This window comes from Giraffa tippelskirchi, chromosome 7 (genome assembly GCF_054371585.1).
Source record: "Giraffa tippelskirchi isolate mGirTip1 chromosome 7, T2T-mGirTip1v1.2.pri, whole genome shotgun sequence".
Lineage (NCBI taxonomy): Eukaryota > Metazoa > Chordata > Mammalia > Artiodactyla > Giraffidae > Giraffa > Giraffa tippelskirchi.
Window position 1 is genome coordinate 16,322,352 of NC_137281.1, and position 16,848 is coordinate 16,339,199.

At 49.3% G+C, this 16,848-nt stretch overlaps 1 protein-coding gene across 11 annotated transcripts in view; it reads left to right on the forward strand.

Annotated features, from left to right (window-relative positions):
• The window catches only part of ATP4A (ATPase H+/K+ transporting subunit alpha), a 120,184-nt gene that overhangs the window by 93,204 nt on the left and 10,132 nt on the right, over window positions 1-16,848 (forward strand). For 2 of the 11 annotated variants that reach the window (XM_081516690.1, XM_081516688.1), the window contains 6 exons: window positions 11,058-11,241; window positions 14,096-14,236; window positions 14,322-14,381; window positions 14,763-14,966; window positions 16,272-16,385; window positions 16,575-16,827. In XM_081516690.1, the coding sequence (XP_081372816.1) occupies window positions 14,147-14,236; window positions 14,322-14,381; window positions 14,763-14,966; window positions 16,272-16,385; window positions 16,575-16,827 (721 nt within the window). In that variant the 5' untranslated portion in view covers window positions 11,058-11,241; window positions 14,096-14,146. Of the gene's footprint in view, window positions 1-11,057; window positions 11,391-12,794; window positions 12,943-13,002; window positions 13,211-13,994; window positions 14,007-14,095; window positions 14,237-14,321; window positions 14,382-14,762; window positions 14,967-16,271; window positions 16,386-16,574; window positions 16,828-16,848 lie in introns of those variants that run through there. The other 9 variants (XM_081516695.1, XM_081516693.1, XM_081516691.1 and 6 more) reach the window with 8 other exon arrangements.

Consider the following 16,848-nt stretch of genomic DNA (forward strand, 5'->3'; position numbering starts at 1 on the left):
TGAGAGCACAAAGTAAAAAGGGTAAAATGTAAAGCAAGAAGATGGTTCTGGGTCCACTCTGTCTAACAGAACATTTGGCAATGATAGAAATGCTTTGTAATCCACCCTGTCCAATATGGTAGCCACTAGTCACAGGTGACTGTTGAGCACTTGATGAGGCTAAGTGCAACTAAGGCGCTCAATGTTTAACTGAATTATAATTAATTTAAATTAAATTTGCCACATATGGCTAATGGCCACTGTCCTGGACAGCACAGTTCTAGGTAGTTTCAACATTATGAAGAAGAAAAAAATTGGGAGAGTAGGAAGAGGGACTTATGACAGAGTGGCTAAGGAAAACCCTCACTGGAGAGCTGATATCTGAGCTGTGGTCTGAAGCGAGAGGAGGGGAGAGCCTTAGAAAGTTCTGGGAGAGAGTTCTAAGCAGAACAGCAAGTGCAAAGTCCCTGGGGCAGGAAGGAGCCTGGCTTGTTCCCAGAAGAAAAAAGAAGACTAGTGGGATCAGGGTGGAGCAATGGGAGTGCTACAGAATAAGTTCAGAGGGTGGGCAGGAGGCAGGTCACAGAGAGGCTGGAAGGTCACAGAAAGAAGGTCGGATTTTAAATGCGAAGTGAAGCTATTACAGGTATTAAACAGGGAGAACACAGACTCTGGATTCTGTTTTTAAAAGAGTTCCATGTCTAAATCGAATGTAAAATATCTTTGAATAGGTTCTGTTACCAACTCCAATTTTGGAGGGTTGATACCCACACTTAATAAGCTATTCTCAGACACTAGCTGGATGTCCTGTGTGCATGCGTGCTCAGTCACCCACTTGTGTCCAACTTTTTGGGACCCCACAGACCATAGCCCACTGGGTTTCTCTGTCCATGGAATTTTCTATGCAAGAGTACTGGAGTGGGCTGTCATTTCCTTCTCCAGGATGTCCTACAATTAAACTCAATTCTGACACTGCTTGGTGCTAGCATCAAATTCCACAGTTTGAGGACTCTGTCCTACAAGGCAGCTCCCACTCTCCCCAACCACTTCAGACGTCAGTCACAAGCCTGACCACCCAGGTACAGATTGGAGTTTTCTACAACCTCTTCCTGAGGCTTCAGACACCAGTCCCCAGTCTGGGTTGTTACCTGTATGTCTAACTGACTGGTTGTAAATCAGAGGTTCTCACAATCCCCTCCTCAGGACTGATTAATTAGAGTGGCTCATAGAATTCAGAGAAACAACTTACTTAGTAGATTCAGTTCAGTTCAGTTCAGTCGTTCAATTGTGTCCAACTCTTTGCAACACTATGGACTGCAGTACACCAGGCTTCCCTGTCCATCACCAACTCCCAGAGCTTGCTCAAACTCAATGTCCATAGAGTCAGTGATACCATCCAACCATCTCATCCTCTGTCATCCTCTTCTCCTCCTGCCTTCAATCTTTCCCAGCATCAGGGTCTTTTCCAATGAGTCAGTTCTTCCCATCAGGTGGCCAAAGCATTGGAGCTTCAACTTCAGCATCAGTCCTTCCAATGAATATTCAGGACTGATTTCCTTTAGGATTGATTTGTTGGCTCCTTGCAGTCCAAGGGACTCTCAAGAGTCTTCTCTAACACCACAGTTCAAAAGCATCAATTGTTTGGCACTCAGCTTTCTTTATGGTCAAACTCTCACATCCATACATGACTACTGGAAAAACCATAGTTTTGACTAGATGGACCTTTGTCAACAATGTAATGTCTCTGCTTTTTAATAGGCTGTCTAGGTTGGTCAGAGCTTTTCTAAGGAGCAAGTGTCTTTTAATTTCATGGCTGCAGTCACCATCTACAGTGATTTTGGAGCCCATGAAAAGAAAGTCTGTCACTGTTTCCATTGATTCCCCATCTACTTGCCATGAAATAATGGGACCAGATGCCATGATCTTAGTTTTCTGAATGTTGAATTTAAAGCCAGCTTTTCCACTCTCTTCTTTCACTTTCATCAAGAGGATCTTTAGTTCCTCTTCTTTTTCTGCCATAAGGGTGGTGTCATCTGCATATCTGAGGTTATTGATATTTCCCCTGGCAATCTTGATTCCAGCTCCTGCTTCATCCAGCCCAGCATTTTGTGTGATATACTCTGCATCTAAGTTAAATAAGCAAGATGACAATATACAGCCTTGATGTACTCCTTTCCCAATTTGGAATCAGTCCATTGTCCCATGTCCAGTTCTAACTGTTGCTTCTTGACCTGCATACAGATTTCTCAGGAGGCCGGTAAGGTAGTCTGATATTCTCATCTCTTGAAGAATTTTCCAGTTTGTTGTGATCCACCCAGTCAAAGGCTTTGGCGTAGCCAACAAAACAGAAGTTGATGTTTTTCTTGAGCTCTCTTGCTTTTTCTATGATCCAATGGATGTTGGCAATTTGATCTCTGGTTCCTTTGCCTTTTCTAAATCCAGCTTGAACATCTGGAATTTCTCAGTTCATGTACTGTTGAAGCCTGGCTTGGAGAATTTTGAGCATTATTTTGCTAGTGTGTGAGATGAGTGCAATTGTGCGATAGTTTGAACATTCTTTGGCATTGCCCTTCTTTGGGATTGGAATGAAAACTGACCTTTTCCAGTCCTGTGGCCACTGCTGAGTTTTCCAAATTTGCTGGCATATTGAGTGCAGCACTTTCACAGCATCATCTTTGAGGATTTGCAATAGCTCAGCTGAAATTCCATCACCTCCAGGAGCTTTGTTTTTCGTGATGCTTCCTAAGGCCCACTTGACTTCACATTCCAGGATGCCTGGCTCTAGGTGAGTGATCACACCATCGTAGTCATCTGGGTCATTTAGATCTTTTTCAGTAGATCTTAGTAGATTACCGGTTTATTATAAAAGAATGTAACTCAGGAACAATCAGATGGAAAAGATGCACAGTGCAAAGTCTGGGGAAAGGTCACAGAGTTTCCATGTTCTCATTGGAGAAACACTCTCTTAGCACCTTCATGTGTTCGCCAGCCTGGAAGCTCTCTGAATCATCCTTTTGGGTTTTTATAGAGACGTTTGTTAAGACTTAAAGAAAAATGCATAAGAGTTGTGAATTTAGGTTTTATTCAGGGAACTTACTGAGAACTATAGCCCAGGAAACAGTCTCTCAGTAGCTCTGAGGGAACCATTGTGAAGAAGTAGGGGGAGAACACAGTATATATACACAATATATATGTAGAAGTCCATATGTATATTTGGGCTTTCCTGGTGGCTCAGTGGTAAAGAACCCGCCTGCCAATGCAGGAGACATGGGCTCGATCCCTGGGTTCGGAAGTTCCCCTGGAAGAGGAAATGGCAACCCATGCCAGTATTCTTGCCTAGGAAATCCCATGGATAGAGCATCCTGGCAGGCTACAGTTGGCTGGAGTCATAAAACAGTTGTACACAAGAACTGTGCTAGCTACAAAATTAATTCAGGATGACCACAGACCTAGATATGAAAGCTAAAACTTAATATAAAGCTTCTATGAGAAAATACAGGAGAGTAGTTTTTATAACCTTTGCATAGGTAGACAAAGATTTATTATATAAGACTCAAAAAAAAAAAAACCAACTCAAGCACAATAATAAAAATGACAGTTGGATTTTATTAAAATTTAATACTTCTGTTTGTGAAGACACCACTAAGAAAGTGAAAAGTTGCTACAAATTGAAAGAAAATATTTGCAATAAGAAAAAGAAAGCAGCTCAGCTTTTTTAATGAGCAAAAAACATGAACATGCATTTCACAAAATGTAATTTCCACATGGCCATAGCATTTGCAAGGTGATTAACATCCTTTGTCATTAGGGAAATTCAAACTGAAACCAAAATTAAAAAGACTATTGCCAGCAAATTTTGGCAAGAATGCAGGAATCCATCTGTAGTCATTGGTTGCAAGTAACAGAGAAGAAAACTGATTCTTTTACAGAACAAGCACACAGTAGTGTGGACATGAGACAAGTAGACTGCCAGATATTTCTCCTGCAAGTGTTAGTCACTCAGTCATGTCTGACTCTGTTACCCCATGGACTGTAGCCCCCCAGGCTCCTCTGTCCGTGGGATTCTCCAGCCAAGAACCCTGGAGTGGGTAGTCATTCTCTTCTCCAGGGGATCTTCCAAACCCAGGCATCAAACCCCAGTCTCCTGCATTGGAGGCAGATTCTTGACCATCGGAGTCACCAAGGAAACCCCCAGTTAGGAGGGGGGTCTTTCTTCTTCCTGTAGGGCTCTGCTGTTGATACAAGGTATGAGAGTGCCCCCTTCTGGTATCCTAACTCTACTTGATTGAGATTTCTTTTTATTAATCTTTTACTGTAGGCAGGTTGCAGGCACAAGTACCTAGCTCTATTTCCAGCTTTTCTCCTAGTCCTGCCCTTATACCTGGTTTTGCGGACAAAGAAAACTCTAGAATGTGTAATGCAATGGAATTTCAGATGTTGGGTGAGCCCCTGGAGAGAGTGGCAGGGGGCACAGCCCTTGCAGTTCACTCTCACTTGCTGAAACCCCACCAAAGAATGGCTCTGGTCAGGGCTGCACATTAAATCCTTAGTGAGACGGAGCACTGGGAGCGATGGCCTCCCTGGGATGTAGACACATGGCTCCCACTGGCTAAGAGACACATGACCACCAGCCATGGGATCCGCCTGGCAAGAAACACACCAGCCAAGGGACTCTCAGCCACGGGTGAGGATTCTCTTCCTTTCTTTCCTTTTGCTTGCACTGGGTCTTTGGTGCTGTGCTTGGGCTTTCTCTAGCTGCAGCTAGTGGGGGTTACTCTTCATTGCGGTGCACGGGCTTTATCACTGCAGTGGTTTCTCTTGTTGTGGAGCATGCATGGGCCGTAGGCATATGGGCTTCGGCAGTTGTGGCATGCGGGCTCAGTAGTTGTGCCACACGGGCTTAGTTGCTCTGCAGCATGTGGAATCTTCCCAGACTAGGGATCAAATTCGTGTCCCCTGGATTCTTTTTTTGTTTTTTTTAAAATAATATTTACAAACCCTGTGTCGAGGGCTGACTTTCAATAGATCGCAGCGAGGGAGCTGCTCTGCTACGTACGAAACCCCGACCTCCCTGGATTCTTATACATTGGACCACTAGAGAAATCCTGGGGGTGCTCATTCTTATCAATCTGTGTTGATGATTTCTCTGGTAGAAGGTGAGAAGCACACTTGGGCAACATGATTTCTGCCTACACCAGTCCTACCTGCACCTTTCAGCTTCCATGCTTCCAGGGACTGGGGAAGGTGACAGCCTAAGATGAGGAAGGCATCACTGAGTCCTCATATTAGGAAATAGACATACACATGTACAGACAGACACTCTCAGATCCCACAAGGCTATTCCTGGCTGATGTTTCCCAGCTCATTCTCTCTTCCAGATACTCCTTTTTTTCCATCCCCAAGTCCCACCATGTTCAAAGGATTCAGGGCTCAGGGGCACTGCCCCATTCTCCCTAAGAATAAAACTGCCAAACACTGTCTTCAGGCAAAACAAAAACCTTCTGCTTTCCACTCTCCATTCAGCTTGAGGCAGCTGGAGAAACTCCACAAGCTAAACCAGATTCTGTCCCTCCCTGGATTAAACCCTTCATGTTCCCGTGGCTCTTGGGATCAAACCCAAATCCTTCACCCAGGTATTCAGGCTCAGCCTTGGTCTGCTACTCTCTCCCTGCCTCTCCACACTCTAGACACACTGCCCTTGTTTCTGTTTTTGGAACACACAAATCTTTTTCTCACTTCAAGACCTTTCCACTTGCCATTCCCCCTGCCTGGAACTCTTTCCCCCTGATCTTCTCATGGCTGGCCTTTCATCCATGGTCTCAGCTTGGATGTCCTCTTCTGGGCAGGCCTTCCTTGACCTCCTCACTACGCATCTGCCCTCATGTCACCCTCCTGGGTTCCTCGCCCTTGTGTCCTAGTTATTCCCCATAGCCCTTGGTCATCTCTGAAATCATTTGGCTTATTCATTCAGGTTTTCCCTCTCCATCTCCCCATCTCCTGCATGGTCTATGAACTCCGGGACAGCTGTGGTTTTGCCTTTCTTGGTTGTTACTTGGTCCTCAAGAGCAGAGTGCTGCCTGGTGCACCCTAGGCTTCTGATATTTTCATGCTAAAAACAGCAACAACGACATTACACCCTGCCCTTTGCACTTCAGTTCAGTTCAGTTCAGTCACTCAGTCGTGTCTGACTCTTTGCGACCCCATGAACCACAGCACGCCAGGCCTCTCTGTCCATCACCAATTCCTTGAGTCCACCCAAACCCATGTCCATTGAGTTGGTGATGCCATCCAGCCATCTCATCCTCTGTCGTCCCCTTCTCCTCCTGCCCTCAATCATTCCCAGCATCAGGGTCTTTTCCAATGAGTCAGCTCTTCGCATCAGGTGGCCAAAGTATTGGAATTTCAGCTTCAACATCAGTCCTTCCAATGAACGCCCAGGACTGATCTCCTTTAGGATGGACTGGTTGGATCTCCTTGCAGTCCAAGGGACTCTCAAGAGTCTTCTCCAACACCACAGTTCAAAAGCATCAATTCTTCGGCACTCAGCTTTCTTTATAGTCCAATTCTCACATCCATACACGACCACTGGAAAAACCATAGCCTTGACTAGAAGGACCTTTGTTGGCAAAGTAATGTCTCTGCTTTTTAATATGCTGTCTAGGTTGGTCATAACCTTCCTTCCAAGGAGTAAGCGTCTTTTAATTTCATGGCTGCAGTCACCATCTGCAGTGATTTTGAAGCCCAGAAAAATAAAGTCAGCCACTGTTTCCACTGTTTCCTCATCTATCTGCCATGAAGTGATGGGACCAGATGCCATGATCTTAGTTTTCTGAATGTTGAGCTTTAAGCCAACTTTTTCACTCTCCTCTTTCACTTTCATCAAGAGGCTCTTTAGTTCTTCTTCACTTTCTGCCATAAGGGAGGTGTCATCTGCATATCTGAGGTTATTGATATTTTTCCCGGCAATCTTGATTCCAGCTGTGCTTCCTCCAGCCCAGCTTTTCTCATGATGTAGTCTGCATATAAGTTAAATAAGCAGGGTGACAATATACAGCCTTGACGTAGTCGTTTTCCTATTTGGAACCAGTCTGTTGTTCCATGTCCAGTTCTAACTGTTGCTTCCTGATCTGCATACAGGTTTCTCAAGAGGCAGGTCAGGTGGTCTGGTATCCCCATCTCTTTCAGAATTTTCCACAGTTTATTGTGATCCACACAGTCAAAGGCTTTGGCATAGACCATAAAGCAGAAATAGATGTTTTTCTGGTACTCTCTTGCTTTTCCGATGATCCATCAGATGTTGGCAATTTGATCTCTGGTTCCTCTGCCTTTTCTAAAACCAGCTTGAACATCTGGAAGTTCATGGTTCACGTATTGCTGAAGCCTGGCTTGGAGAATTTTAAGCATTACTTTACTAGTGTGTGAGATGAGTGCAATTGTGCAGTAGTTTGAGCATTCTTTGGCACTGCCTTTCTCTGGGATTGGAATGAAAACTGACCTTTTCCAGTCCTGTGGCCACTGCTGAGTTTTCCATATTTGCTGGCATATTGAGTGCAACACTTTCACAGCGTCATCTTTCAGGATTTGCAATAGCTCAGCTGGAATTCCATCACCTCCACAAGCTTTGTTCATCGTGATGCTTCCTAAGGCCCACTTGACTTCACATTCTAGGATGTCTGGCTCTAGGTGAGTGTACAACGTGTACAAAGTGTACAACGTGATTATTTGACATACATATATATCATGAAAGGATTCCCCCCATCCATCATCTCACATATCAATATTTATTTACCTTTGTGTGTGTGACAGAACACTTTTGTTTGACCCTCTTAACACATTTAACAAATTTCAGTTATACAATATAGTTTTATCAACCAAGGACTATCTTCTAATCAGAAATAATTGAAACCAGGAGACATTAGTGTGACATTTTCAAAGTACTGAAAGGAAAAAAAAAACAACAACAAAGCTGTTCCCCTGCTTCCACTCCGGATTGGCTGGAAAGCCAAGAAGGTGTACCGAGCCTAGGAATCCGTATCAGCCAGCTGCTGGTCCAGCCCCATTATCGTTTTTTTTGTCCTCCTCTCATGATTGGCTGACGTGTGTAAGGGGGGTGTCCTGGACATCCACCATCCTGATGCCACGGCCCCCCATCCCCCATGTTTCTCTTTACCTATTGGCTGACAGTCGGTGTGAACAGGCTTACTTTCCTGATGACGCTGGTCCAGTCCCATTTGTTGAGTCTCCTCTTCTGATTGGCTAGAAGTTGGAAAAAGATGTCGGGCTCCTTGCCCCTCCCCCTCCTTCCAGAATTAGTCGATTAGGTCAAGAGAATTGTATGCCTCATTCTTGGCTTCTGAACCCCATTCTGAGATTTGCATACTTCTTTATCTGAGCTTATCTTTTCTAACTCTAATTTTCTCAAGCTTCCCTGCCAGGCGAAAGGAAGGGGAGTTGGCATGCCCTCGTCACAAAACGGAGTCCCTGGTTTCACACGGTTTCTATCAAATATCTGAGTTTTGCCTTCGACTCCTCCAGCCATGCCTTTAATCAGCAAACAGTGAGCCACCTGCTGTGTGCCAGGCTCTGTGCTGGGCACTGGGGGCTCTTAGAAACACAAGACACTGCTGAACCCACCCTCCTTCAACAGGGTCCTTTTTCCTTTGCTTCCTGAGCACGCCCTCCATCCCACCCTTGTCCCTGGTTCTCAGAGACCTCTCGGACTGTGCGTTCATCCTTCATAGTGTTGCTCCCAGAGGCTGCGTCCTGGCCCTGCCCTCCCCACCTTTCTGTCCCCCCTACCCTTGCCAGAGGTTGTCTCATCTCCTGTAGCCTCACTTTAAGTTTCCCCATGGGAACTTCCCTCGTGGTCTGGTGCTAAGACTCTGTGCTTCCAGTGCAGGGGGCCTGGGTTCAATCCCTGGTCAGGGAACTAGTCCTACATGCCACAATGAAGATAGAAGATCCCCCATGCCACAACTAAGACCTGGGGCAGCCAAATAAATAAATATATTTAAAAAAAGTCTCTACACTGACAACACCCTCATCTCAGTCCCCAGTTTCAGGCTCTCCCGTAAGCTCCAAGACCCTGTTGTTCTGAAGCCACCTGGTCATCTCCCCTGCATGTCCCTGGCTCCTACAATGTCTGAGCACTTCCTCAAGTCTACCTCTCCTCCAAGGCCTCATCTCTGGGGTGGCCTCTTCACCCTCAGGCCAGAGCCCTGGGCCTCACCTGGACACTGCCTTCTCCAGCCCCTATCCCCACAGGGGACCTCCTGAGCACCCCTCCTCCCGGCTGCTCCCTTGTCCTTTTCCCCAGGCTCCTTCCCCAGCCTTCTCCCTTGGCTTCTAATCTTAGTATCCTCTGATTCACTCTCAACGTAGCAGCCAGGGGCAGCTTCCTAAAACTCAGTGCTGATGGAGCCCCTTCTTGATCAAACCTCAGATGCCTCCAAATCCTAGCCCCTCAGGGACTTCCCTGGTGGTCCTGTGGTTAAGAATCCACCTTCCAGTGCAGGGGACTTAGGTTTGATCCCTGGTGGGAAAGCTAGGATCCCACATGCCGAGGAGCAGCTAACCCGTGAGCTGCAACTACTGAGCTCACATGCTCTAGAGCCTACGCACTACAACTAGAAAATACGTGCACCGCAACCAAAGACACAACATGACAAACACAACAAACATGACTGACACAATGAAGATCCAACACAGCCAAGAATAAATAAATATCAAAAAAGAGAGAGAGAGACCCAGTGGAAGAAGAAAGGGAGCCATGCAGAATCTGGGAGAAAATCATTCCAGAACATGCATGTGTACATGCTAAGTTGCTCAGTCATGTCCAACTCTTTGCAACCCCATGGACTGTAGCCCACTAGGCACCTCTGTCCATGGGATTCTCCAGGCAAGAATACTGGAGTGGGTTGCCATGCCTTCCTCCAATTCCAGGACGAGGAAACAGCAAATACAAAGGCCAGGAGGCAGGACTCTGCTCACTGTGCTTGAGGCACTGTGTGGCTGGGGTCAGGGGAGTAGTGTTCGGGGTGGAGCGGGGGGAAGAGGTGAGGTCAGGGAGGCAACAGGACAACTCACCAGGACCTCAGGCCCCAACGTGAGGACTTTGCTTTCAGCTGGAGTGAGGTAGAGCCCCGGGAGGGCTCTGAGCCAGGAGGCCCCTGCTTTGACTCAGGGGTTCACCGGCTCCCTCTGGCTGCGTGTATGGGGACAGGGATGGGAGCAGGGGGATGAAAGCAGGGAGACAGAGGCAGGGAACACAGGTGGGAAGGGATGGAGGTTGAACCAGAGAGGGAGCAGAGATGGGAGAGATGGCTGGATTCGGGATATGATTTTAAGATCCCGGATAAACAACCCCAAGGACATCTGACCTTTGCACATCTGTACAAAGGTGGGAGGGGAGCAGAACCCAGGAGACCAGGCTACTGGCTCAGCTGGGCTGGGGCGACCTTGCCCCTCCCTCGCTGACACACTGCCTACTCCTCTGCCAGCTGCAAGAAGAGGGGAAGCAAGGTTCCTGCCTGCTGGGCCCCTAGCGTCCAGCTGGAGGGGGAGGTGCAGGTGGGGGAAGGGTGACCTGCCCAGGAGGCGAAGGGCATCGCTGAGCCCACTATCTTATCAGAGACCAAACACAGAAAACCAAGGTCACAATGAGCTCCTTCACTCCACAAACACTCTCTGAGGCCAGCCAGGGTGACTCTGGGCTGGGTGGTGCAGGCACACGGTGGTGACCGAGACATCAGGGACTATCCTCTGGAGGAGGAGGGGAGAGGAAATGTCACCAGACAGCGACAGCCCAGAGTGGTCAGGCTTGTGAAGGAGGAATTAAGCATCAGATTGGTCTCGGGCTAGTATAGGGAAGCCTAGAGGTCTGTGGGAGCCCAAGGTGGATACCTGATCCAGCCTGGCAGGTGGTCCCAGAAGACTTCCTGGAGGAAGGGGCATCTATGCTGGAGCAGGATAGATGAGGGGTAGGTGAACGTGGGGAGGATGAAAGGTGAGTGTTTCAGGCAGAGAAAATTGTATGCTTCAAGGTCTTGAAATGATTTTTTTTTTCTTTTGGCTTGCAGGATCTTAGTTCTCTGACCAAGCATCGAACCTGCAGTGAAAGTGCGGAGTCCTAACCACTGGACTGCCAGGGAATTCCCTTGAAATAATAATTTTGATAAGCAGACATCTTAAAACATGAAGCAGAAGTGGCACATGGGATGAAGGAGGGACAGCCGGGGGTCTGCTCCCAGCAGGTCTTGTAAGGTGCAGAGTCCCTAAGAGTGTGTGCGGTCACATTTCTAGGAGACTCTTGTTCAAATTCCCTTGAAAGTGAAAGCTGCACAGTCATGTCCACTCTTTGCAACCCCATGGACTGTTGCCCACCAGGCTCCTCTGTTCATGAAATTCTCCAGGCAAGAACATGTAGTGGGTTGCCATTTCCTCCTCCAGTGTTATCTTCCCAACCCAGGGGTCTAACTTAGGTCTCCTGCATTGCAGGCGGTTTCTTTACCATCCAAACCACCATGGAAGCCCATAAAAGCCCATTCACATATTTGCCATTCATTTAACAGTCTGTCTCCTCTGATAATTAGGAAAAAATGTTCAATTCTGAATGTTAATTGCTCTCAAAAAGTCTCCATTGCCCCATGTGCCCCAGGTTCAGGGAAATCTTGCTCCCTGTGCTAGATGGATGGTGTCATGCTTTGTGACATTCTGGAGAGAAGTCTTTGCCCCTGAGTGGTGCTGGGAGTTGTCTGTCCCCTCCCCACATGGCACAATCCGCCTGGGCACTGCTTCAGGTGCCAACATTGGTACACCTCCCACTTTATCCAGATCCTGCCTGGGGCACCCGCCTGTCCACCCCGGAGACAGGGTTAGGATTGCTTGGACAAACAATGAAAGAATAAATGCACAAACAATGACCCCCCCAAAGATGCAGAACTTGAGTACCAGCTGAAGACTGTGTAAGCAGGGGGCTTGTAAAAAACAAAAAATTAACGGAGCACTGACTAGTCAGAATGGATGAGGCCATGGGGCTGGAGCAAGGTCAGGCTGGGATGGGTGTGGGAGATTTGGGGGTTCAGACAGTGGCTGTTTCCACTACTTGAATCATTGGTCCAGCTGAGTGCCAGCCCGCGACTGCCACAGTGTTTTAAATAGAAAATAAAAAGACCATAGAACAGCTCTCTGGTCATTCCCTAAGCCTCTTGATATCCCCCAAATGGGCCCGTTCTTGATATCCCCCAAGCCCGTTCCAGGCTGCTTGAAAACTCAGAAATAAAGCCCACCCTGACATGATACTCAGAGAACACGAACATCGCTGCCATGCTCCTACCAGCCACGAGGAACCATCAGCCAACCCAAACCAAGGGAAATTCTGCAAAATAACAGAAATGCTCTTCCAAATGTTAAGGTCACGAAAGGCAAGGAAAGACTGGGGGAATGTCACAGACTGAAGGAGAGTGGGGAGCCAGGACAGCTAAATGCAAAGTCTGGTTCTGGATTGGGTCCTAGACCAAGAAAGAGGCATAAGTGGGAACACTGAGGAAATTCAAATAAATTCTCTAAATCAGTTACTAATGTCATATCCACAGTAGTTTCTGAATTTGATTGGGGACTGTGATTATGTAAGAGAGTGCCCTTGTTCATAGAAGACGCATGCCCAAGTATTTATAGATAAACAAGCATCCTGTCTCCAACTTACTCTCAAATGAGTCAGTGATTCAGCCAAAACTTTAAAAAAGCCTATTATATATCTTGTTGTTGTTCAGTCGCTCAGTTGTGTCCAACTCTTTGCGATCCCATGGTCTACCCAGATCTACCTACACATGCCTCTGGAGATACTGTCAGGCTCAAGCAGGAGAATATCAAGGACCCGCCATCCTACCAGGGCAGCCCTCACAGCTTCCCATGGAGGTCCCTGCCTGGGGAGGTTTCGAAGGGGATCTCCAAACCTCACACCTGGTACCAAGCACCAAGTTCAAAAAATCCCTTCCCCACTTTGCACTGTGGTTCCCACCTAGACAGGTTGGGGTGGAGACAGGGCACTGATTGAGGGCTGTGATGGCTGTAGCTGGAGGGTGGCATGCCTCTGGGGTCCTCTGAGCCTGTTTCCCTCTCTGTGTGATGGCAATAATACTACCATCTTCACAGGAATTTCTTGCAGGGACCCATGTGCTCAATACTGGCCCATGCTTAGCACTGCTGCTGTGAAGCTAGGGTGTTTTCATTGGTGAGTGCCTATGAGAGCCAGGCTCCAGGGTCAAGCTTGGGCTGGAATCCAGTCCCTGTTACTTAGTCATTGCAACCTCAGGCAAAGTCTTTGATCTCTCTGTGGCTCAGTTTCCCCACCAGTACAATGGGGGCTAATAAGAGAACATAGCTTCATGGGGCGATTGTGAGGAGCTAAGCAAGCATTCGAGCCAAGCAGACAGGGCTGACCCAGCACAGGATAAGTGCTCCCTGAAGGACAGCCATTAGAGCCACTGTTGTGACCCCCCCCAGGGGTCCAGCACCTGCAATTCGGCTTAAAATAGGACAGACACTCTGCACTCAAGCTGCCTGCTTCTGAGTCCTACCTCTCACATCCTGTGGGATGTGGGGACATGTCACTTCACCCCCCTGTGCCTGTCTCCCCATCTGTAAGCGGGGGAGCAGGTGAGAATGGCACTCACTTCAAAGGGTAGTTGTGAGGTTAAACAAGCTAATATGTGAGAGCCCTTACACAGTGCTGGGCACATAATGAGCACCTTATGTTTTTGCTATTCCTCTGGTTGTCAGGACGGCTTTTCCCACTGAGCCCCTGATCTCAGGAACAGGTTGCGATGGGGTCTGGGCTGGTAGGGCAGCCCAGTAGGAAAGGCTCGAGCTGCCCAGGCCTGGAGGTCACCCCAAGGAGCCCCGTAATCAGCTGTAATCAAGCCTGTCCTGCTCCACCCCCTACCTCCCTGGGTATATCAGGGCTGGTCCAGATCCTGGGCTCTGTCTCAACAAAGGAGGGCACTGCACTGGGCACCATGGGGAAGGCAGTGAGTGCGGTCAGGAATGGGGGGGTGGAGGTTGGAGGCAGGGGCTCTAGTGGGATCTGATGCCTTCTTGGTCCCCCTCCCCTCCCCAGGAGAATTACGAGCTGCACCAGGTAGAGCTGGGTCCTGGCCCTGGTGGGGACATGGCAGCCAAGATGAGCAAGAAGAAGGCGGCCAGTGGAGGGGGCAAGAGGAAGGAAAAGCTGGAGAACATGAAGAAGGAGATGGAGATTGTGAGCAGGGGCTGGGCGGGGCTGAGCGAGGGCAAGGGTGGGGGCTCGAGAGATGGAAAGTGAGTGTGGTGCCCCCTCCATGCAGAATGACCACCAGCTGTCAGTGCCGGAGCTGGAACAGAAATACCAAACCAGTGTGACCAAGGTGAGCTGGGGCAGGGAGAGAGGTGGGTGCAGGGAAGGAGAGGGGGAGAGAGAGAAAAACATTAGAAAGGGCCAAACAGGGGCTTCCTTGGCGGCCCAGTGGCTTAGACTCTGTGCTCCTAATGCAGGAGGCATGGGTTTGATCCCTGGTCGAGGAACTCAGATCCCACATGCTACAAAGTGCAGTCAAAAGAAGAAAAGAAAAGGCCAAACAGAAAGGGACAAGTAAGAGAGGCAGATAAAAAGAAACAGAGAGACAGAGACAGCAGGAAGAGACAGAGAGGGAGCAGGAGGCGGGTGAAAGAGACAGAGGCAGAAGAGCTCTTGTTAATGAGAGGAGAGTCCTTGGTGACCGCCGTGACCCCGCCCTGCCCATCCCCAGGGCCTGTCTGCCAGTCTGGCTGCTGAGCTGCTGTTGAGGGATGGGCCCAATGCTCTGAGGCCGCCGAGGGGCACCCCCGAGTATGTCAAATTCGCGCGGCAGCTGGCAGGCGGTCTGCAGTGCCTCATGTGGGTGGCCGCTGCCATCTGCCTCATCGCCTTTGCCATCCAGGCCAGCGAGGGCGACCTCACCACGGACGACAATGTGAGTGGCGGGTGCTGGGAGCCAGATCTGGGACACAGGGACCTGGGGGACAGAGGAGATTAAGCATGCAACTCAGGATACGAGTGACATAGGATGGGGATCTAGAGACATGGAAAAACAGCTTTAAGACGTGGGTCATGCAGGCTGAAGGACACTGGGCTAAGAGACAGACCCCAGATCACAGGGGATGTAGGGGAGTCTGTGTCGCAGAGATGGAGGACATAGGGAGGAAGACATAGACATGCAACACTTAAGATATGGTCCTGGGGAGGGACTTCCCTGGCAGTCCAGGGGTTAAGACTTCACCTTCTAATTCTGGGGGTGCGGGTTCTATTGCTGGTTGGGGAGCTAAGGTCCCACATGCCTCAGGGCCAAAAATCCAAAACATAAAACAGAAGCAATATTGTAACAAATTCAATGAAGACTTTAAAATGAAAAAAAAAAAAAACACACCCAACTGCACAGTCCTTGGAAAACAGAGGTCATGAGGACATGAGGCAGACCAAGGACAGAGGGCACAGGGGACACTGGGACTCAGACATGGGGACACAAGACTCAGGACGCAGCTCATGGAGACACGTAAGCTATTAGACGTGAAGTATATTGAGATGCAGGACAAGAGAACATTGGATACATGACAGGGTGAGGACAAGGGACGTGGGGGCCCAGGGACATGTGGCATTGGACAGAGGATGGAAAGTCATAGGGCATGTGACACAGGATGGGGACTCAAGGGTACATAGCCGTGTGGAGGCACATGACAGAAGGACCTGGAATTTGGGACCCGGGACACTGTGGGCGACACAGAACATGAAGCATGAGATCGACAGCACACGTGGAAGTGGCGACATGAGGGCACAGGGACTGCTGGGCTCAGGGGACAAGGAGGAGCACACAGGTTATGAAAATACAGACTGTGAACCTTCGAACACAGAGGACATAGGACATGGAAACATGAGGCAGAGGACGGTGCAGAACGCAAGACTTGGGGGCACGGGAAAAGGGAACATGTGCCACCAAGCTGCCTGGCGATGCGGGGCACAGTCACGGAGCATGAGGCCACAGGGCCAGGGAAGTGGGATCTGTGCCCACAGTGAGCACAGGGCAATTGAATGTGGGATGTGACTCTCATGGGGACAGGGACACAGGTCACAGGAAACAGTGCCTGAGGCTTCCTGGTAGAATAGGGAAAACCATGGAAGTGACCCTGGAGAAAATCACCAGGGGGACCAGAAAGCAGGCCGTGGCCTCAAGCAGGGAGCTTCCAGCCCCTGGTCATTCCCCACCCCTCTCCGCCTCCCCCAGCTGTACCTGGCGCTGGCCCTCATTGCCGTGGTCGTGGTCACTGGCTGCTTTGGCTACTACCAGGAGTTTAAGAGCACCAACATCATTGCCAGCTTCAAGAACCTCGTCCCCCAGGTGGGTCACCAGTCCCCAGCCACTAGCATTTTCTGTGGCTCCTCCCATCAGGCCCAGCTGGCCCCTCATCCCCTGCCCTCAGCTGTCCCCACAGGTCCTCACCTTTCCTTGTTTTCACCTCCCCACCGCACACGGCAACTTCCACCTCTGCTCTCTGCCCCCCTCAACTCTGGTGCTCCGGTCCCACAGCAAGCAACTGTCATCCGGGACGGGGACAAGTTCCAGATCAACGCAGATCAGCTGGTGGTGGGCGACCTGGTGGAGATGAAAGGGGGGGATCGAGTACCGGCCGACATCCGCATCCTCCAGGCCCAGGGCTGCAAGGTGGACAACTCCTCGCTGACTGGAGAGTCTGAGCCGCAAACCCGCTCGCCCGAGTGCACCCATGAGAGCCCCCTGGAGACCCGCAACATCGCCTTCTTCTCCACCATGTGTCTGGAGGGTCTGTGAGGTCCCCACCCCC